This window comes from Arachis duranensis, chromosome 5 (genome assembly GCF_000817695.3).
Source record: "Arachis duranensis cultivar V14167 chromosome 5, aradu.V14167.gnm2.J7QH, whole genome shotgun sequence".
Taxonomy (NCBI): domain Eukaryota; kingdom Viridiplantae; phylum Streptophyta; class Magnoliopsida; order Fabales; family Fabaceae; genus Arachis; species Arachis duranensis.
This window is the reverse complement of record NC_029776.3, coordinates 6,186,395-6,208,327: the sequence shown is the minus strand read 5'-3', so window position 1 is coordinate 6,208,327 and position 21,933 is coordinate 6,186,395. Positions and strand designations below refer to the sequence as shown.

Genomic DNA, 21,933 nt, shown 5'->3' with positions numbered 1-21,933 from the left:
CAGAACTAAATTCTTATTTACATAGAATTATAATAATTAATAAATTTGTAATAAAATTATAGTAGAAGTTATTTTTTGCTAATAACTAAAATGACTATTCTACGTATATACTAAAACTAGTTATTAAAATTAATTATTAATATAAAATATATATTAAAATATAAATATATATTAAAAATAAATTAAACCAAACATATATATTTGTGCTAATGAGTTATAGCTCAAATAGCATAATCTCCTCATACTCACTTAAAGACTAACAAATTATAACTCAAATAACATAATCTCTTTATACTCGTCTAAAAATTACAAATTTAAATTTTATTTTTATTTAAAAAATAACACGTATATTTATACACAAATATATCGAAAATTCTTCGTAATTGGCATCACATTTCGAATACCAAGCCAAGTTGCTAGCCATAAGCGTATCACCAATTTTATATACATGTCCTATGAAATATTTATTTTCAATCTAACAATGTTTTTTTTTTAGTATTTTTTAAATGAATAGCAAAAAGGTAAAAAAAAGTTTGAAAAAGTTATTACTGTATTAGTGATAAAAATTTTTCTCCACTTCTTTATATGCTTATTTAAAAATATTTAAAAAAATTGGATTAAATGCATGGAATTTGAATTTTCTAAAATTTAAATTTTACTTTAGAGAATAAAGTGTGATCTTCTACCTTTGAATAGTTTCTCTTTCATATTTATTTTTGGTCCCCCTATAAAATTAATGGTAAAGATTACATTTTACTCTCTAAAGTAAAATTTAAACTTTAGAGGATCCAAATTCAAATACATGAATCAATTTTCGTTGCAAAAATAATAATTTTGTCAAACTAAAATCATATATTAAGAGTCAAAATGTCGACTATTTTATTGGAGATCAATATATAAAAAATTGAAAATTATAGCTGAATGGTTAGATGATTGAAAATTATGTTTGTACTTCGTAGTTTAGTAGAGGGCGAAACGACGCCGCATAAGAGACAAAGGGTATTATCTGGTTAAGAGGTTAGAGGTCCTCATCAGTAATGTAGTGATGAACTCATCGATCATCATGGATGAAACTTGAAACTTGAAACCTGGCTGGAGAGAGAGAGAGAGATTGGAATCAACCATGTCCTGGTTCGCAAGGACTATTGCTAACTCACTCAGACTCGACGATGAAGACGAACAACAACACCATAACCCTCCTAATGCCAATGAGCCCCATCCTCCCAACACCAAACCCGATTCAGATTCGGCTATACCCGATCCGCGCTCACCCTCATCCCCGTCCCCCGCATCCACCCCTCGCGGCGTCAAAGAGGACCTCTCCGAGCTCACTAAATCCATTTCCCGCCAGTTATGGGGTGTCGCCTCCTTCCTCGCTCCCCCTCCCGCCGACCACGCTCTCGCCGCCCATCCCGCAGGCAACCTCGATTCGGATGCACCGCCGAGAGAGCAAGAAGAAGAAGAAGAAGAAGAAGACCTCATTGCTGGAATCCGAAGCGATTTTGCGGAGATCAGCGGGAGGTTCAGGAGTGGGATCTCCAAGCTTTCCGAGAACAAGGCGGTGTCGGAGTTGACGAAGATGGCGTCGAATTTCCTTCAGATTCGACCCGAAGAAGATGATTACGATCTCGAAGGTGTGGTTGGAATAACCGAGGACGTTGTGCTCTTTGCCAGAGACGTTGCGATGCATCCCGAGACTTGGTTGGATTTCCCTCTACCTCATGCTGCCGATTCCGATGGTATATTCAATTTTCTTTTCCCTGTTATCAGAATTAATAAGTAGGTAATTTCTGTCTTTCTTATCATTGCCAATTTCTTTTCCTGAATGCTACTTCTTCTTTTGGATTCAGAGCAATCAAAAGCACAAAATGCAGTTTTTCCAGGTCATGACAGGAATATCTGAATCTTAATTAATTATTTGTTATTCGAAATTTCGATGTGATTAAAAATTTAATTTACTACTTTGCTCACAAATTTCATAGACTAATCCCGTTTAACATCAACACATTATGAACTTAGCGACTGTATGCTTTTATTGATTTATTTCTCTTACATGTTAACAACTCTGTCGAGCTTGAACTTGAAGCTTGGTAATCTGTACATTAATGTTTACTTTTCCCATTCCATGAAAATCAATATTTTCATTATCACCATTTTTTTCTTTGTTTCTAGTCGAAATGTTTAGCAGCTAAAACTGTTTAGAATTCGCTTTGTTCATCTTAAGAACCTTCTCTTTGATAAGAAGAGTTATGGAGGAAGAATACACAAGCATTAGGATGTCACGTGTGTATTCTGCCTCTTTATCTTCAAAATTTTATTTCAATGCAGATTTTGATTTGTCTGATGTGCAACAAGAACACGCTCTAGCTGTTGAAAGTCTAGCTCCAAGCTTAGCTGCTCTTAGAATGGAACTTTGTCCGGCATATATGAGCGATGCTTGCTTTTGGATGATTTATTTTGTACTCTTGCACCCTAGACTCAACAAAAGTGATGCCGATCTTCTATCAACCCCACGAGTGAGTGAAATGCTAATTGGTAGTGATTGTTCTTGCCTTGATGTATTTGTTTGGCTTATTTCAGAAATTTCATGGCCTAACCATTGTTGATGCCTTGTATACCCAAGATTATGTTATTTACTTTATTGTCTAAATACTTTAACCACATGCAACTAATTCATAAAATAGAGACATGTGCTTTTAACTTGAAATTCATGTAATGTGTGCAGATAGTGGAAGCTAGAGCAATGTTAGCCCATACATTGGAGAAAAGAAGCACAGAAAATGAAGAACGTGATTTATCTGGGAAAGGTGATTTTCCTACAAAAGAGGGAGACCAAGATCTCCTTGTGCCAACGAGTGTCCCACTAGAATCAGTTCCTCTTCAAGTTAAAGCTGCTGTGGTTGAAGCAGCCCCATCTGTGGATATGTCTGATTTTGAGATGGAGAAACATCCTGTAACTCAGACTACTGATGTGTCTATGATTAAAGAAGCACCCGTAAATCTGACTGCAGAACAATCATCATCTATTTCAGCAAATAGATTTTTGGATGAAGCATATGATGAGGATGATGCTGATGACTGGTTGAAAGAGGATAGTTCTGAAATGGTTGGTGGAAGTGGAACTTCTGGGCCTGCTGGTAATGAAGAGGACGTGTCATTCAGTGATCTTGAGGAGGAGGATGTTGCTTCAAGTTATAAAAAAACTGGATCAGGGTCTGACTCTTCAACAAAAGACTCTCGAGATTGGGTGCAGTTAAGCAGACAAGCTGGTTCTGAGCATTCAAGTGCTCGAAATTCCGAAACCAAGGATTCTAGTGATTGGCTGAATGTTGATGACATTGACGTAATATGACAATGCCTCAGAAACTGGCCTAGATGTAAGTGTTTTTACTATATTCCCCTTTTATTGTGTGAATATGTGCATAGTGTCTGTACTTTATGATTAAACACTGGAAACCATATATGTGTACATAAAGCCTGTATCCACCAGGCATTATGTTATGTGTGGTTATAACTGCACCACACATGAACAAAATCTGATTTCATATTGGAATTCCTGTTTCAAAGTTGTTTGTGAATACTTTAAACTGGCTGAACTTGTATTTGAAAAATCTTATGAAGCCAGGTAAAAAAATATCAGTAGCGGCTGCAATAAATATTTGCTTTAATAGGGTATCAGGAGAACTTCCCTCTAAAATGTTCGGAATATAGTGACCAAGACATATAAGCAAATTAAGCATGAGTAGAACTCTTATTTTAGTAATAATTAGGTGTTATACAATCCAAATAATCCAGCATCTTCCCGTAGGAGGAGGTTGATTACCTGATCCTTATTCCGCTTGGTTTTATCAATAGCAAAATTTTCAAGTACATGATGCATATTTCGTAGTCTTGGTGAGGCTTTTTGGTCTAGACCTTCCAAGGTTCCCATTTGATCTAGATATTGCTCCTATGATATCGCATAAACTTTGATGTATATACATGAAATTTGATTTTCTGAGTATGAATCCTACTAATGAAATTCATAAAAGTAGCTTCTTTACTGATATATTTGTTCTTGAAATTGTTTTACGCTGGACTCTTGGTTTGTTTCTATAATCTAATAATCATAATAAAAAAAATAGAAATGTAGCTGATATGTGAGAAGTGGCGTTAGTAGTTGTAGATGTACAACAAACACCCTCATTGATTCTATTAACATTGCCGAATTGGCTTTTGTGGGCGTTATCGCGTCACAAAAGGGGTTCAATATTGTTTTGTACCGACTCCAGTTAATGACAAAAAATCTGAAAGACATGGAAACAAAATTTAATATGTTCATGGGACAGATAAACTGTTACCTGTGTTAAGTGTTGCATAAACTTTAACTAGTTGGTTTTGTAGTTCTCTAGCGGCCTAAACATTTATGCGGCATTTTGTCATGTTTCCCCTTTCTCTGCTGCTCTAGCACATACAATTAAAGTACTAGCGTCTGGTTTGAGGTATTGGGACGGCATTTTGTCTGTTTTCAAAATTTATGTATTTCAGTACTTTCAAAAAGTGGGGACACAGGGGACTGAAATTTTTGGAAACGGAATTAAAACTTTAATAACATTTTATACTTAAAATATTTCATTTTAATTAATTAATTCCAACTTTACCCTTTGTGCAAGTTAAATTAGAGCTTTATTCTTATTTCAGTTTTTGTTTCTCACTTTATACCAAACATAATACTGAGACTTATTTCCGTCTGTCTCTTAGTCTTAGTCTCTCTTCCAAATGTTACCTAAGTTCCCATTTTAACCACATTTGAAGAGTCTATTTTCTAAAGCAGTAGAAAACGAAACAGGGGGCTTGTTTGTTCTATTTATTCATTAACCAGTACCCAAACAAAATGCTCGTGGAAAGTATTGTTAGAGCTACATTCATTCTTAGTCTGCATCATATGCTACAATCTACATGGACTTCTTGTGAATTGGAAGGTTGATGAAAGCCTGAAAAAGACTTCAATTCCAAGTTAGGATTGGTGCTCTACACATAACCTGTTTAGCTGTCCAAGATAATCTTGGCACTTCATTCCCCATTAGATAAAGTTTAAAACATGGGAATCCACTTTTGCTTCAAAAGTTCTTATAAATGCCAGTGTATTATATTACCCTTTGCACACATTAAATAGCGGGTACGCCAAAATCAATAGAGTCTATACGCAAATCGAATTCAACCATTCCTGCCTGTCATTTTCCAATGCCAAATTGACCCACTCGAGTCCTGATCAAGGAGGAAATAGTTGAATACATCACACGTCAATAGTTCAAAACCAAGGGTAGGTTGCTTTGGTGTCTTGATAGCATGAAGGAGGCTGGATGCATGGATCATTGGTATAGAGGTAGAAGCGAGAGGATTGGTTCGGCAAGGTGTTTGATACTTTAATAATATTAATCCTTTTAATTATACGGTAAGGTAATTCAATGTTTGGCCGTTGGTGTACTTTTTGTCTAATTTTTATGTATTGGTAGAATTTTCACACTATCAACCAATGAAAATTTAAAAAGCTTGTCAATTTATGGTAACTAATTACCTACAAAATGCATATTTTTTTTTTCCTTTTTTACTTTCTGTGGACTAAAAATTGGTGTCTATATTAGCTTTAGTAGGAATGATACTTAAATAGAGTACTACTAAGAGTGTTTGGTTTCACTTACTAGATATAACTAAATGTAGTGGTTTTCTACATGTAAATGATCAAAATAGGTACTTCAAAATTTATATGGTTGATAAAAATTATTATGAAAGATACAAATATAAATAAATATTCAAAATATTTGACGTGTCATATATATATAATAAAATTTTGAAATATTTAAACATGTGACATATATATTCACAAAAAAATTTAAAAATCATATTTGATTTATTTTTTGTAAATATGATTAGAAAAAAAATATTACAGTCAGCATAATTTATTATTCTTAGTCAGTATTAGCCATTAGTGTATTTTTATAAATCGATACTAAAAAAAAATACTCAAATACACTCGTAGAATGTGTGCTAGGTAAAATTACTCGTCAATATAAATAAAAATTATTGGCCACATTGAACTTTTCTCCTAGAAAAATAAACTTTTGTTTTGATTTTTATCATATACCTTCTAAATTCTTATTTAAATATTTTTACCAAACTTCATATCAAATGTATTAGTTGTGTGTCAAATACAAAAATTATTTACCATTTATTAAAAAATGGTACTTTCTGATTATTTTCATCACATTTTAAATGTTTGTTTGTTTTCCTGCTCTTAAGAGATTGTCGTGATTTATCCTTTTTATTATAAAAACTTTATATATGCATCCAATCCCATAATATCACATACATCATAATATAAATAATTATTTAAAAAAATAAATATGATAAATGTAATTATATAACTGTATAAAATATTTTATAACATCAAAATTAAACTCTTATTTTATTTGATGTTCTAGACTTCTAGTTTATATTTTTGTTAATATGCACACACAACTAGTTTTAGCGAAGAGCATAATTTATGTTTTTGGGTTTACTATTAATTTCTTAAAAAGCATAGTTTATTTTTAGTGACCTTCAAAACGTTGATTTTCCCTTGATCAGAATAGAGTATTTGCTTTAACCTCATTTTATTCACAACTAACATATGAATGAGATCTTTAAGCAACTAATGTAGGCAAGTCAGTCTATGAATCTCATTTACGGTGGAAAATCTATGTACAGCGACAATGGAAAGGGAAGTTAGTAGTTAGAGGAATCTAAAATCGAAACGACGCCTAAGAATTCTAATGGAGATTATTTACACGACGACACAGAGAGCTCCCGAGTGGTAGCTTCTCAGTTCTCAGGATCTAATGGAGCCAAAACTACCTGAAAGGCGTTCTATCTGAGACCATAGCATGTTCCCAATAGAAACTATTGGCTTGGCCACCAAATTGTTGGTGGTTTCGTCCATAGCCAACAAGGAGGAGGAGGATGATTTAGGAACCCTATAAGGCGACTTGTGATCAGTAAATACGGTTCCGCCACACTCTTGTCTCACCAACTCCGCTATATTAGGGTTCACCTGTTGACCAGAACAGTCCGTCACAAAGAATGATCCCACCGCATTGTCCCCTTGTGTTCCAATCTCAACCCTTGATACCGATAGTCCATTCTCACGGAACACCCTTGTCACGTTCGACAGTAGACCCGTCCTATTCTTGGTGCGAATATCTACCCTTAATCCCTGCATACATACCGTACCGCGTTAGCTAGTGATGGCAAACAAATGATATTATATGCAGATTCATGCATGCACTTTAAATAAAAATACACCTTAATGGTGGGTGGAATGAGACGTACATGGGAGACTCTGCGTTCTATGGCAGCGATTAAGCATAAGATGAGCTTTTGTCTCTCGGATTCTTCGTCCAGACAAGCACCAGCGACGGCGTGCTTTATAAAGTACTCCTGCTCGGCCATGGAACTCTTGGACCTGATGGCGGCGTGGAACACCACATAGTGCAAGTCAGTTAAGACGCAGACGGTATCAAAGAGTAGTTTAGGACGGTCCCTGCTCCGCACGTTGACCACCCAGTACCCTTTGTCCTTGCATCTACTAACGGACACGTGGGTCCCATCACACCCCTTCTTGTGCTCCCCGCTACTCTCCCCGTGACACGCACGGCAGCTCTCATAGTCCCTGTCCGCGTACATCAGCTGGTGGAGCCGCCGTTCTGTGTGGGTGCGCCCCGCCGCCAAGTTTCTCAGCCTCACGCTTTTCCTCTCTCCGATATCGCCGTGGGCCTCCACCACGTTCTGAAGCTGCTCTTGAACGTGGCCTAGCCGTATTGGGTCCTTGATGGGCCCTGCTTTTAGAGCGTCTTCTACGTAGATGATGCAGGCCGCTCTGTCGTTGTGGGTCCAGGCCATTCCCGAGGTCACCGTACAGCCCAACTCCGCTAGCACCGCAGCTATTTCAGATAGTAGGCCGGGCCGGTCCAGCCCAGTCATCTCCAGGGCCGTGTTTTGGAGTGAGTGGGGCCCATCGCAACCATATGGTTCTGACGTAGTTTCATCATCTTCATCACTCGAGATATTTCCTTTTCTTCTAGTGGTACATAGTTTCTGTAAGTTGAATATATTTGCTTAGTTATACTTATACTTATACACTTATATGTTCGTGTTAATTTTGTTTTATGGTTTTATAAGATAGAAATAGGTACTGATTTGGATTATACTTGAAGTGATGACATGATAGGACAGTGGGAACAAAGATAGAAAGATGATGACCTGCTGAATGTGGAGCATGAGGGTTTCGTCCGTGAGCTTCTTGCCAGCTTGATCGGTCACGTGGAACACTGCATTGTATCATTATAATAATTGGTTCATTCACTAGTTAAAATAATAATAATAAAAAAGGAGCAGACCACAACACATGGATGAGAACAGGGTCATTATATTGCAGTTTAGAGACGATAGTAGTTATGGGGTTAAGGGTGTACATGACTCATGCATATGTCATACGGTAACAACAACAACAACAAACAAAGCGATTTATCAATTATCTACTTATCTCCAGAGAAAATTATTATTTAAAAATGTGTAAGTGATCATCACACAGGGACAGGTAAACCAATTTTAAGTAGACACAAACTAAAAGAGACAAGTCAGTATTTTGTTATTTAAAAGATTTCTGTGTTCAAATAATATATATTCCTATCCCTCTTTAATTACAGTGTTGGTTCAATCATAAATGGAAAAGAAAATGGGAGTGCAGAGAGAGACACATACCATCCATAAACCATCCACCATCAGAGGAAATGTATGATCTAGAAATAATAAGATCAAGATCTGTCAACACCTGGACCATCTCCAATAATATCCCGTGCTTGTTTGCACTATCGACCTGTCAAGGGGAACCACAATATTTACAAATTTGAATTTTATTTATTTATCTATATAAAGGTTAAACATTTTTTTTAAATCTCGTGATATATGATACTATGCCTGGTCCTTAATTTCTGGTGTCCTGGATCAATTGACCTCACTCGTTTGTGCTTTTAGAAAACATAAATACATATTTTATTTTGTTGGTTGATTGTTTTTAAGAAAATGAAGCAAAAATAAGTAATTTATCTTCGTATATTTTTAAAGAGACAAATATACACATTTAAAAAATATAAACTATAACCAATAATATTAAAATAAAAATTTTAATTAAAATTTTATACTAATAAACAGATATATAATAAAAATAATTATACCCTTTATTTTCTAAAAATACCATTTTATGTAAAATAACTTCTTATTCATAACTATAATTACAATTTTATAATAAAAATATTTATATCTAAAATAATTATATAATATATCTAAATACAAAATATTTTTTGTTTCTATTTTAAAATACTTCTCTGATCTCAACCGTACAATAATTGTACAAAGAAATGAGGCTTATTTCAGCTCGGAAGTCTGCTTTGTTTGCCTCTGATTCCCAAATCAGTGGCTCTCGATTGCCTAATAATGTCATTTTCATAGAATACAAATCTAATTTGGTTTTTATTTGTTAGGAGTGAAGCTGGGATTTATTTGTCTTTAAGTATAATTTATACTAAAATGAGATGACACCAAAAAAGAAATAGATAAGAAAGTAAATTGTTTCACGAATAGGTCTCAAATAAAGCTGAAGACCACTAATGTACTCCTAACTTGTCACGGCCAAAAAGGTAAACACAATTATTAGGCACGATAATAATATCCATTGCGCTTTAATTGGTTGCAAGTGGTATATAAGTGTGACAACTCAAGCTCTGGATCGTGATGCATCACATATGATAAAGTATTACACTTAAGCTAAAAGTGGGGTGAATTCAGGAATTTCTACACAAACACAATGGATATCTGTCTAATTGCTGATGCATAGCATAATCCTAAAATTTATCAAGTGATTTATTAAATATTAATACCATAAAGTACTGCAAGACTAGGGTTGGTTCAAAATCAGTGGGTAATCAAGCATAGTTAGAAAGTCAAGTTCACATTAAATGAATATGCTATGATTTTAAAGTATTAAACATATGCAAGTTGTTGGATATGAAAAATGCAGCTAACCTTCACTACGGTGCATTCTCGGCAAGAATCGTTGTCTATGCAGACCCTATACACACACAGAATAACAGAAACCATTAAAATATCTTTACAATGAACCGTACCATCCGATCGAACCAAAAATCAGAAGAAGGCGAATAAAAGAAGAGAAAATCAAACAGCGAATGGTGTAGTACCTGGGAGGATGTATTCTCTCAATGAGCGATTCAATTTCCCGATCCATGTGTGGATGGTAAAATATATCCATTGTCTATGACTAAGAACGAATCAGATAAGCTTCAATTGATTGGAGTTTGGCGGCGGCGGCGGCTGCAGGGTGATAACCCGAGCTACTGCGTCTTCGTCGATCTGTACAATATGCTGTGTGAGTAGTTTAGAAGCATTCAAAACGGCATCGCAATTGAAAAAACGCGTACTTATATAATAATTGAAAAAGGCAGAAAGACGCGCGATATTGGAGCGCCGTCAATCTTGTTTTCTAAGCGATAACACCGAAGCAATTAACCAAAAAATTCGAAAAACCGTTGGAAACCTGAAAGGATTTTGGAACCTCTGAGAAATTTCGTAGTAACGAATTGTTTGTTAAAAAATAACCGGAAGTTGTTATGGAAATTCAAATTGAAAATACGGTTTCTCCGGTCGCATTGGAGGATTCAAAAAAGGGGCGGCATTATGGGTTGAAGCTTCCAACTAATTGATCAAGCAATTTTCCTTTTCCAACAAAAAAAAAAAAGAAAGAAAAGAAACTAGGTAAAGTAAACGAGATTTGAATAGCGCCTAGTGAATCGAAGAAAAACATGGGAGGATAGGATAGGATAGGATATGTGACGTAGGGCGGTTATGAATTACCTGTGGAAAAAGATGCAGCAGAAGTGAAATTCATGTAGTGGAGGTTTTCCGCTATGTGAAAGAAAGAAAGAAAGAAAGAAAGAAAGAAAGAACGCAGGGATACAAAGAAGGAGGCAATTCTTGATTTCTATGTTTGGCAGCGTGATCCCTGTTCACTCGACAATTCCAAGTGTTTGTCTATATATATAGATGTTGAAGCTTGACAAATATGTATATACCCGCTAATGTTGGGAACAAAAAGGAGTGCACCTCCTTGGTAACAGAGTAGTTAGAAGCCAGTATATATTTTAATGATTAGGATTTACTTATAAGATAGGAGAGTGAGGCTGCTGAGCCTGAATGGCGCACCACATCATCCAAGTTTCCAGAACTGAGTCTCCAAAATTAGGAAAATGATTAGAACGTGGATCCACGGGGTTAATCCAGTAAGGCAAGGTAGACGTGTGGTAGTGCCACGTAGCCGTACCTTGTGTTATAGGTGTCAGCCCCGGTGTTCTGCACATGTGGTCAAACTCGGAAATTAAGTCGCGGTGGCTGGGTCTCGTCTCCCTCACTCCCCCTGAAAGCGACTGCCACGTGTTTCTTTCAAGAGCATGCGGTTGGGAAATCAGTTTTGGGATCACACCACGCCGTGTTTTTAGCATTCAGTTCTCTACTTGGCCGCAATTCCCTTTCACACGAGTGTCACTCAACCTTTGGAGGCTGGATGCCCTTTCTTTTTTTGGTGATAAACTAAAAGGAAAAATAAAAGAGCAGAAAAGAAAAAGAAAAAAAAATAAGTTCTTAATAACAAGAGAGGACAAATCATTTTTGGTGGCTGGTGTCAAAGGTGAACCTCATCAGTGCCGCTATCTTCAGATTTCATCTTTGTCAGCTGATCTGCCACGACATTAGCTTCTCTCGGGATAAGCTCAAAATGAATATCTCAACCCCTTCTTAACTTCAAGTCAAAGATCATTTGTATCACTTCTTTTTCAGGATGCCAGAGTGGAACTTGCCAACTAGTCACTAGCTCAAAAGCTGCTGCGCAATCTGTCTCACAGACAACAAGCTTAAGACCCGCCTCTCAAGTCCAAGCCAAACATTTCTATATATTCCACAACTCCATCTTGATGGCACTAGATCCAAAGGAATTTCCTAAGCATCCCATTACCCATTGACTGGAGCTATCGCGAATTACCCACCCAAAACCAGCACAATCATCCCCCAAGTTCATATTCCCATCACAATTTAACTTCCAAGCACCAAGTTCTGGTGGAGACCAAGCACCAGGTTTTGGTGGAGACCAAGACAGAGGTTTTAATCCCTGGATGCAACACACTCGATTCTGAGTTGTATATTCAAAATCCACCATACACCTGCGAGCCTTGTATGCAATTGACCCAGTAGATCCAAAAACTCCCTGAAAATTACCCATATTTCTATTTTGTCAAATTGACCATATTATAACTGCAAATTTGGAACAACCTTCATTGAGAAGGCCATGCTTGAACCAATCATGCACCTCGTAAGAGTCAAAGAAACACACATCAGAAAAACCTAGAGAAACCCAAATTGATCGCACAACTTCACAATTCCGAAAACAATGAAGAATTGTCTCCGGAAGTTGATTGCAACATGTACCTAAGGATGAGGAGGAGAGATGTCGCCGAAAACGCAGATGTTGACGTTTTAAATCTTTATTGCCCTTTATATATTTAAATCTTTTTCACGTTTTAACCCTTTCCCCAAAACATCAAAAACTGTGCAGTAATAATTTATTCGTGTTTCGATGCCTTGACTCATTACTACGAGCATTTTTGGTTGAGAGTTTATAATTTGATATTTAATTTATTTTATATGATAAATTTTTTTTAAGATAATAGTGTTATTCATTTAATAAAAAACTAAATATAATATTCAAAAGTTAAATAAAAAATAGAATTTTTTTAAATATTTATAAACAATAAAATTATAAAAAAATAACATAAAAAATAAATAGAAAAAATAATTTTAGGATATTATACACGCATAAAATAAAATAAATAGTTTTTGGTTCAACTTAAGTGATGTTGCTAATATTTTTTAGAGGCTTTGAACATACTTGAATACTGGCTGACACATTTTTTCGAGGCTTTTGGAGCAGAGGAGCGGCGTCCACGAAATGGGGGCATTAGTGGCTGGCGCCAGCAAATTGGACATACCTAGGAGGCATCGACGATCCTTATTGTTATAGTACTCTATTTTAGTATATTATAATTTTTTACTATTATGATTGATTGGTTATTGACTTCATTTTATTTATTGTTTATTTTATGCTTTTTACTTTTTAACTAGTGTATGAACCGGTGCTCAGCACGGAAAAATTTATAAAAATGAAAAAAATTTATATGTTTAGATATTTAAATAAAAACACAAAATAATTATTATGTTAAAAAATTTATAAAATTATTATCAAAATTAAAGTTTAATTTAAAAATAATGAGTAATAATTATTTTACACTTTTTTTAAGTAAAATAATTATACAATATACATTGATACAGAATTTAAAATAAAATTAAAATATTTATATTAGAATCCTATTATTTCAAAGATTTTTCTATAAATAACATTGATGGTTGAATTTGCAAACATTCCTACGTGATTTATAAGTAAAACTTTTAAACCTCTCTTACTCTTAACTCTTAAAAGTGCCACATATAGTTGGCCATGTGTAAAAACTGGTTTGGGCAAGTACAATCTAATATGAGATAAAATTTGTCTCTGAGACTTATTAATTGTCATGGCAAACGATACTATTATGAAAAACTGTCTTCGTTGGAATCTAAATGGGACGGTTTCATTTGTTGGTACCATATTCATTCTTGGAATCAAAGTAATATGACCAACATTGTTACCTGTTAAAATTTCACATTCTATGACATGATTTCCAAGTTTTCTAACTTGTAGTCTTGTACCATTACAAAGACCACTGGATTGGTCAATTCCTCAGTAACATTATCGGAACACCAATCTTGAGTATTAATTTATGTGGAGTCAAATCAGAGCAATTTATGCTATTCAGTAATTTAAGACCATAGAGATCTAGTTGACTCTCCATATTCCTTTCATCCATACAAATCGAATCCGAACTAAGATATAATTTTTTTCTCTAGGAATGATAGGTATCAGATGGTTGTTGACATCTTCAACGATGTCCAGCGTGAGAGCCAATATAGTTCTTGCTTTGAAAAAATTCTTTGAGGACATGTTATCCAAAATATTTGGATAAGAAAAATGAACCAACTTATCAAATGCCTGATTCGAAGAAGGAATAACAATATCTCCTGGAAGACATATCTCAGATTCACCATCCATATTTTCACATATTAGACCATCATAAATTTTCAATAAGCACTCACCAAATTGCTCTGTCTCATCTTGATCTGAAATAGTCGTTCCTACAGAGAGTCTCATATTTTTTGTTAGTTTGAGCACCTGACAAAACTTCCAAAGATAAAACTAATTTGTCTCGGTTCTCGTGAAATGATAGAAAAGATTTGTTTAAGTCTCCACCTAGTACAACCAATTTTCCTCCAAAGGGAAAATCTTTGTTATATGTTGGAGAAAACCTCATGATATCACCTAAGCATTTATCAAGCGCTTTATAGCAGTACCTAATAACCATTGGAGTCTCATCCCAAATTATAAGTTTGGCTTTCAACAGCAGCATTACTTGAGGGAACCAGGTTTGATGTTACATACAAAATTCTTAGTTATATTCAGCGGTATTTTGAACCTTGAGTGTGTCGTTCTTCCATTGGGAAGAAGTAAAGATGCAATACCACTTGAAGCAATATTTAACACAATATCACTCCTTGAGCGAATCTCAGCAGACATAAGGTTCTAGAAAAATGTTTTTCCAGTACCTCCATGACCATACACAAAGAAAAAACTCCTTCATCATAATACACAGCTATAACAATTTCATCATAATATTTCTGCTTAGGTGTTGCGATGGCTGACATGTCTGAGGCATTTTTCTTTAAATCATCCCTGTTAAAGTTTAGCTCTTCCTTGATAACCTTTTTGGTTAACAAAGAACTATCAACTTCAGTTGTTAAAGGCATAGGAGGATAGTCTTTCAAGGTTTTACCATAGGAATGTAAGATCTTGTCTATATCCATTAAGCACAACTAATTAATCTCATCATCTGACATGGTTAACTCTGTATATTATACGATACTGTAAAAATTCAACCAAACTAAAAATGATCAATAATGAAGAACTGTTATAATTGCAATTATAAAAATTTACCCCTCATGTTCATCACGGTTCTCTATTGATACAAAATATCATTTGAGAGTTCATGCCAACATCTATCCCAGACATGTTCTGATCTTGAGATATTGTTGGATGTTAATAGAATGACAAATAACCTTCTAACATATGATCCTGAGACTCACGAGCATGCTTCCTTAATTGCATCCATGAATTCTCTATCATCTTGCAAGAGTCCAAGGACGAAGCATGCATCTCTATATGTAGCATAAATTGTTCCTCCTACTATTCTTATATCTCAAAAATTCATACATCCTCTTTGAGTATTCAAGAGAAGTCGTTGGTAATATTCTTCGGTATTTGCTGCAAAAAACTTGGTTAAAATCCCACTTTTAAATTGCTAAATGGATTAGGCTATGTGATTTCAATTATTATGTAGCTACACATCCGTATAAGATTAATTTTTCTAAAAAATATAGAACAATTCTAAAATTGTATAATCTACAAATTATAACTGCTGAAAGTTATTTGAACATTTGTTTTTTAGTGTAGATAAATCGAATAAAATGGACGTGGGTACATGCTGTTAAGATTTTAAATTTAAATCATCAAATAAATAAGATCAAAATTGGATATAAACTCGTCATTACCTGCAGATACATGAGTCAACCTTCCAATTATGAAGCCTTGCTTTCAAGGAAAACACTTTAAAGTATCGTCCTTCCAAACAAACTTGGTTAGAAACTCAGCATAAGTCAGACTTCGAGTATAGGGATATGACATGTTCGCCGCCATCCATCTCAAAAACATGGACTTGAGATATTGCTCTTTCGACGATATCATTCACATTAGAAGTTTCACTATAGAAAAATGCTACTTGTACAATAAAATTCAGCCTTTAATATTATTCAATTATTTTTTTATTAAAACATATTCCTATTTTTTAGGATACATATTTATAGTTAAGATTAATTTAAATTTTAAAAATTAAAATTTCTCTAACTTTCTACCCACTTTATAGTTAATTATTATTTCCTTCTTTCTTCTATTCTGCTACAATATTCCAATTTGTATCTGCAGAAAAAAAAATCAAAGTCAGTGTATTTAGAAAAAAATTAATCCCTTACTTGTTGTACTTTTGATAAAATGCAGGATCTGTTTTACGACTTTCTAGTGATAAATGGTCGAATATAATTATATACACAAACTAAAATATTTTCAATTATAGTTTTTTTTCAATTGTAACACATCTAAAATTATTAAGTTATACAAAAAATATTTTTGAAATACATCCAAAATCATAAATCTAAAATTTAAATTTAAACATTAAAAAATAATTGTAACACATCTAAAATTATGAAGTTATACAGAAAATATTTTTAAAACACATCCAAAATAAAAAATCTAAAATTTAAATTTAAACATTAAAAAACAATTGTAACACATCTAAAATTATAAAGTTACACAAAAAATATTTTTGAAACACTTCCAAAATACAGAAATCACACATGCAAAAATAATTTAACATTGCAATATATATGAAAATCTCTTCAAGCCATTTTATTCGATTTTTGATTTCAAAAAAAAAATCAAAAATTTATACAGAATAATAAAAAAATAATGGTGTCATAGACCCATCCAAACCTTAGGTAAGTTTTCGGCATGGACGAACCGCAACATTGATGCGGACCAACGGTGATCGAGGAGGAGGAAGGCGACGACGAAGATGAGTGTTGACGAAGGAAAATGCGGCTTTGTGACTGAGCACCGAGAAGGAGGAAGGCAACGTCGAAGATGAGCGCGGAAGAAGAAGGTGGCGCGGAAGAACGGCGGCGGAGGATGACTTCTCTGGATTTTCGTCTTTCGATGTGCGGCTCGAGATTTTTGATGTGGGGCAAACGTGACTTCTCTGCTTTTTTGAGTGTTTTGTACGGGTTTAGTTAATAATTAGATCGTTTAAGATTTATTTAAGAATTTTAAAATCAAAATTTTGAATTTTGAATCATTTAATTTTTAGATAAGTATTAAATTTGGAATAGAAATTTAAAATTTAAATTTTAAATTTCAGTTTTATTTAGTTTGTATTTTGAATGTGTATTTAATTTTAAAAAGACACTAAATTTATTCATAATTTTTAGATGTATTTGTTTTAATGTTTTTAAATTATTGTAATAAAAGGCTGAATATTGTAGCATTTTTAAAGGATACCTAGTTGAATTGAACCACAGGTTACTCATCCTCCAAATGGAATAGAAGTCTAATCACAAATGGTTCTTTCTCTTGAATTTCATATCCAAATAAACCAGACTACCTCACATGCCGAAATGTACCTACAATCGTAGTAATTCCTAATTTCGTCAACAACTTGTGTGGCTTCTGACGAATCACCAGTGTTGTATAGGGTAGTTGTTACACGGTCATTGTTCTTGTGTACATACTTAAACAAATACTTAGTAGAACTTGTTTGGCATGTGTATTCCACATTTATGTGGCACCCGAACTTGAGCAACAATTCTGGATTATAAGGAACAATGAACTTATTGTCTAGTACACATTCTGTTTTCTTCACTGTTCGACCGTTATCAGTATGCCTATATTTGAAAAATCTGGCTTCATCAATGAGTGTTCGCTGTCTAAATTCTTTGAGATAAAACTTTGAACATGATCCATTCTTCATGCAAGGTGAATTCTTATTGTACAGACCACATAGACCATGTACCATGTAATTTTGAACAGTTCCATGTAGATTTGGCATTTCATTTTAATCAGAAATCTCAGCTGTTATATGTTTGTCTATGTCATCTGGTGTTTGTGGCTTGAACTCGTTATTCATGAATAAAAGGATATGTGCATGCGGAAGCCTTCTCTTTTGAAACTCTATAGTGCAAACATATATAAATTGAAAAGACAAATGAGCAAAACATTACAGCATAAGATTTTAATAAGGTGTTGCATAAACACAGACTTACATCCCAAAATTTTGCCAAAGATTTTTTCCTCTTTTAGGTCATCAATCAAACCATCAAGTTTGATCTTAAAAACTCGACACAATATATCAGGGCGATCTTCTGCCTTTAATCCAATGGGAGTCACTTCTCTTTTTATCTCATCTTATTCAGGGTTACAGGTCATAGTGATAAAATAGTTAGGATATCCTGCATATCTGCAAATTGCAAATGCATCTTTATAATTATTCATCATGTACTTAGGTCCACCGGTAAAAGTACCGGGAAGAATGATTCTTTTGCCAAGCCTTGCAGCATCTACATTCTCGTTTATAAGACTTTCATGCAAACATTTTTATTTGTCAACTCTCAACTGTGGTTGTTTACACCTAAAGAATTTTAACCTCTCTGATTTCACCATTATGTAGGCATCTACCAGAAACTGTTGGAATAATCTCTTTGATCTTAGAATTAACAGAAATTCACCCATCTTTTTCTGTACGTAGTTGAAAAGCAAAGAATTGTCACAAAGTGATTATTTTGTTTTTCTTTGTAGGCCTAGCGGAGATAGAATCTGATGTTGCAATACCCAAACGAAATCCATCCTCCCCATATGAAAATAACAATGGATACTGCAAGTCTAAATAAGATAGGTGAAAAATATCAATCTGTTGGAGCTTTCTAGTTTGACTCTTTGTAATAATATCTCTATCTTTGCTTAGTTGTTCGACATCGCCAACAATCAATGCAGCCACTTTAAATGCAGAGAGCAAGTTGTATGTCCTATCATATGTAGTCCTTTTACTAATCAACTTAAACTTTATGTTTGTGTAATTTTCCTGTTGGTACCTGTCTCTCGCATAGCGAAAACTCTTTGCCAAACTATTATATTTTTCTAGCATGTTTCTTAATATTACCACAATTTTTTTTTATCCCGCTCATTTATAGCTTCATTGGAACTGCAAAAAATAAAAAAATAAATTTTATGTTATTTTCTCTCACATATAAAAAATAACTAAAATTTTGATTGGTTGCATGAAAATTATCGAAGTGTGCCTATTCGATTATCAATCTTATTTTCTGTTCATAGATATATAGCTAGGCAAATGTTGGTCGCAGACTATCCGGAGGAAGTAAGCTACCAATGCTATGGTAGTGTTTGACCCAAGGCTTAAAAATTAGAGGAGCAATCCCATTGTTCATCCCACGGTCAATTTTTCCAGCCATTGATGTAAAATAAAACATTGAATTAAATACCCTTATATTTTTTAGGAAATGAATACTTCTTTGATCTCCTCTAGTATGAAGCTGAATGAGCTCATCAGAAGGCACAGAAAGTAGAGGAAGCTCGATCTTTCCTTCCATACAACATAATAAAAACTTTGGTTGGGGCGACTATTTGAATTTAGCAAGCCTTTCTTCAGACCACATCCATGCTTTACAGTGTTGACATTGATAAATAGGATTTTCTATATCCCACACATTTTCTGAATGAACTCTCTTTAGATACTCAGTTGTCATACCGATACAATTTAGTCCATGATGTACACAAAGATACAAATAAACATACAGATAAAATTTTTACATACCGTCTAAAGTTTCTGAGGATGGTATAAAACTATCTTCTATATTCACATCCGACATTGAATCATCATAACCATTCAAATGGTTTCAACAGCAAAAACCACATACATTCAACTTTTTCACCATCTCAGTACAGGTTCGTCCGAATAGAGCTGCGGTCTCCTTATCGAACACAACAAAAGTTGTTGTAGCAGTACCATCTAAAACCAACAAACTCAACTTATACCTACTTTTTTTATTCAAAAACATCAACTAACACTTGGCATGTCACCCTTTAGTTACAATAAAATCATAAAAATTATATTCAACACAATTTAAATGCTCAAACATAATTTTTTAGGCTTATCAGTTTTCTAGATTTTAGTCTAGCGGAGGAGACTTTGGTATAAAATTGTTGTAGGTATATGAATTTTTTCTATGCACTCTATCTCATTTTGACAATTTTTTTTATGGATAGACAATATTTCCATTAATTAAAGGAGTTTTTATTTTTAATAAATTATTCTCTTATTGTCTACTACTTGTTGGTATTAAGCTAGATATTGCTAAATAAATTAAAAAGAGACATAGTCAATTACATAACTATATTGCTTTTTTATGAAAAGATTGCACAAATAAGTCCAATTAGAGTCGTACCTATTAAAAACATTATTCATGTCCTTATTACAGCCATCGCAGAAGTATGTATCCGCAGAAGTATGTATCCGCATTAGCTTCTGCCTTCACGCTGCAAACACAAGATTTATACCACCAACTTAGAACATGTTCAACATCAAGAACAGTGGCCAGAATAACATAGAATCCAACCTACATAGGAACAATTTGAAAGTAAAAAAAAAAAAACAAATAATGAACTAAACATAAAAAAGTAGTTTTCTATAAGGCACTCACATCCGCAGCCACACGTAACTCCTTTATTGTCTTCCTCTCAATGGAATATAAAACTTCATCTGCATTAACATACGCCGGTTTGCCAGAAAACACAGACAAGTACTGCGAGATCTCTCTATAGTACACGCTACTTATTAATCACAACACCATAAAAATACAGTCTCACAACACCATAAAAATATAGTTAATATGCACAACCATAAATAATTCACAATATTTGTATAATACTTTTTTCGAAGCATCACAGCCTCAGGAACATCTGGATTTATCAAGAGTCTAGTACCATACATAATGTTCTGTAAAATATTGGTACCTATGTACAATAATCATTACTTAAATGAGTTGTATAATTATACATGACAGAAAAATTATCGAATGAAAAGTAACCAAAAGTGTCATTAGATTTAAAAAAATAACTATAATCTACTGTGAACCTAATTAATTAGTAAAATTTTTTATTTTAGCAATGAGCTATATAAAAAATATTTATTGCAAATATAAAATAATAAAAAGAATTATATAATAACAAAAATATAGCTTGAAATTATATATTGATTAATTAATTGTTGAGTAACATAGAATTTACAATAAAAAAAAACTGGTGATACAATTTATTCACGTGTATATAATAATATTTTTTATTACTTCAAATTTTAATTTCTAGAATGTCAGCCATTTGTCGGAATTGTTATTACTGTTTTCTATAATTTCACTTGTAATTTCACATGATCAAAAATATTAAAACACAAAATATAGTACTTATAATTTTGCTTCCATGACATGTAGTATCACAGTCTAAAATTTAAAAACAAAAAATTAAAAGCATATACGCCGTTCTCCATTGCTGGCGTATATGCTTGCTTGCTGGGAGAGAGAAGACCCAAAAAGATTAAAAGAAGACTTTGGGTGCGGGTTGAAATTAATTGTATGAGATTTGGATAGATTTTCTATCTGCCCAACTTGAAATTAGGATTAGTCTCCGTAGGCCCATGTTTTGTTAAGATGCAATGGAGGCAAGCAAACCAACATAGTGTGAGCCCTACTTTTTTATTCCCTTTTTATCACAATTCACAAGTTCTATGTTCTGTTTGATTATTGTATAAATCATGGATTTACATTGGGCCGCCTAAGAAATTAATTTATTTTGCTTACATTTTAGAATGAGTTTAATTAATAATTTGTTATATAAAATTATTTTATATTTTTAATAAATCAAATCTAATGATATTAGTTAATAATACATAGAATAATTACGTTTAAAATGAAAAATTTTTTGCCTTATATTATTTTTGCTTACGGAAATATAAAACTTAAAACTTAACAATCTAC

The 21,933-nt window shown here is 33.6% G+C and overlaps 2 protein-coding genes across 5 annotated transcripts; one reads left to right on the top strand and one right to left on the bottom strand.

Annotated features, from left to right (window-relative positions):
* Window positions 1-986: 986 nt before the first annotated feature.
* Window positions 987-3,566, top strand: LOC107487638 (uncharacterized). Its single transcript, XM_016108308.3, has 3 exons — window positions 987-1,739; window positions 2,329-2,516; window positions 2,726-3,566. Exons 1-3 carry the CDS (start codon window positions 1,124-1,126, stop codon window positions 3,350-3,352), a joined length of 1,431 nt encoding a protein of 476 aa, XP_015963794.1. The 5' UTR covers window positions 987-1,123; the 3' UTR covers window positions 3,353-3,566.
* A 3,110-nt stretch (window positions 3,567-6,676) lies between these two features.
* On the bottom strand, window positions 6,677-11,371 carry LOC107487637 (ACT domain-containing protein ACR1). Of its 4 annotated transcripts, none has more exons than XM_052262212.1 (7): window positions 11,250-11,371; window positions 10,272-10,443; window positions 10,099-10,144; window positions 8,779-8,893; window positions 8,278-8,345; window positions 7,321-8,112; window positions 6,677-7,231 (listed from the first exon to the last, which is right to left on the bottom strand). In XM_052262212.1, exons 2-7 carry the CDS (start codon window positions 10,340-10,342, stop codon window positions 6,848-6,850), a joined length of 1,476 nt encoding a protein of 491 aa, XP_052118172.1. In that variant the 5' UTR covers window positions 10,343-10,443; window positions 11,250-11,371; the 3' UTR covers window positions 6,677-6,847. The 4 variants fall into 4 exon arrangements, with proteins under 4 accessions (XP_052118172.1, XP_015963790.1, XP_015963789.1 ...); XM_016108304.3 differs by lacking the exon at window positions 11,250-11,371 and adding an exon at window positions 10,945-11,240 and having other exon boundaries at window positions 10,272-10,455; XM_016108303.3 differs by lacking the exon at window positions 11,250-11,371 and adding an exon at window positions 10,945-11,240.
* Window positions 11,372-21,933: the final 10,562 nt, after the last annotated feature.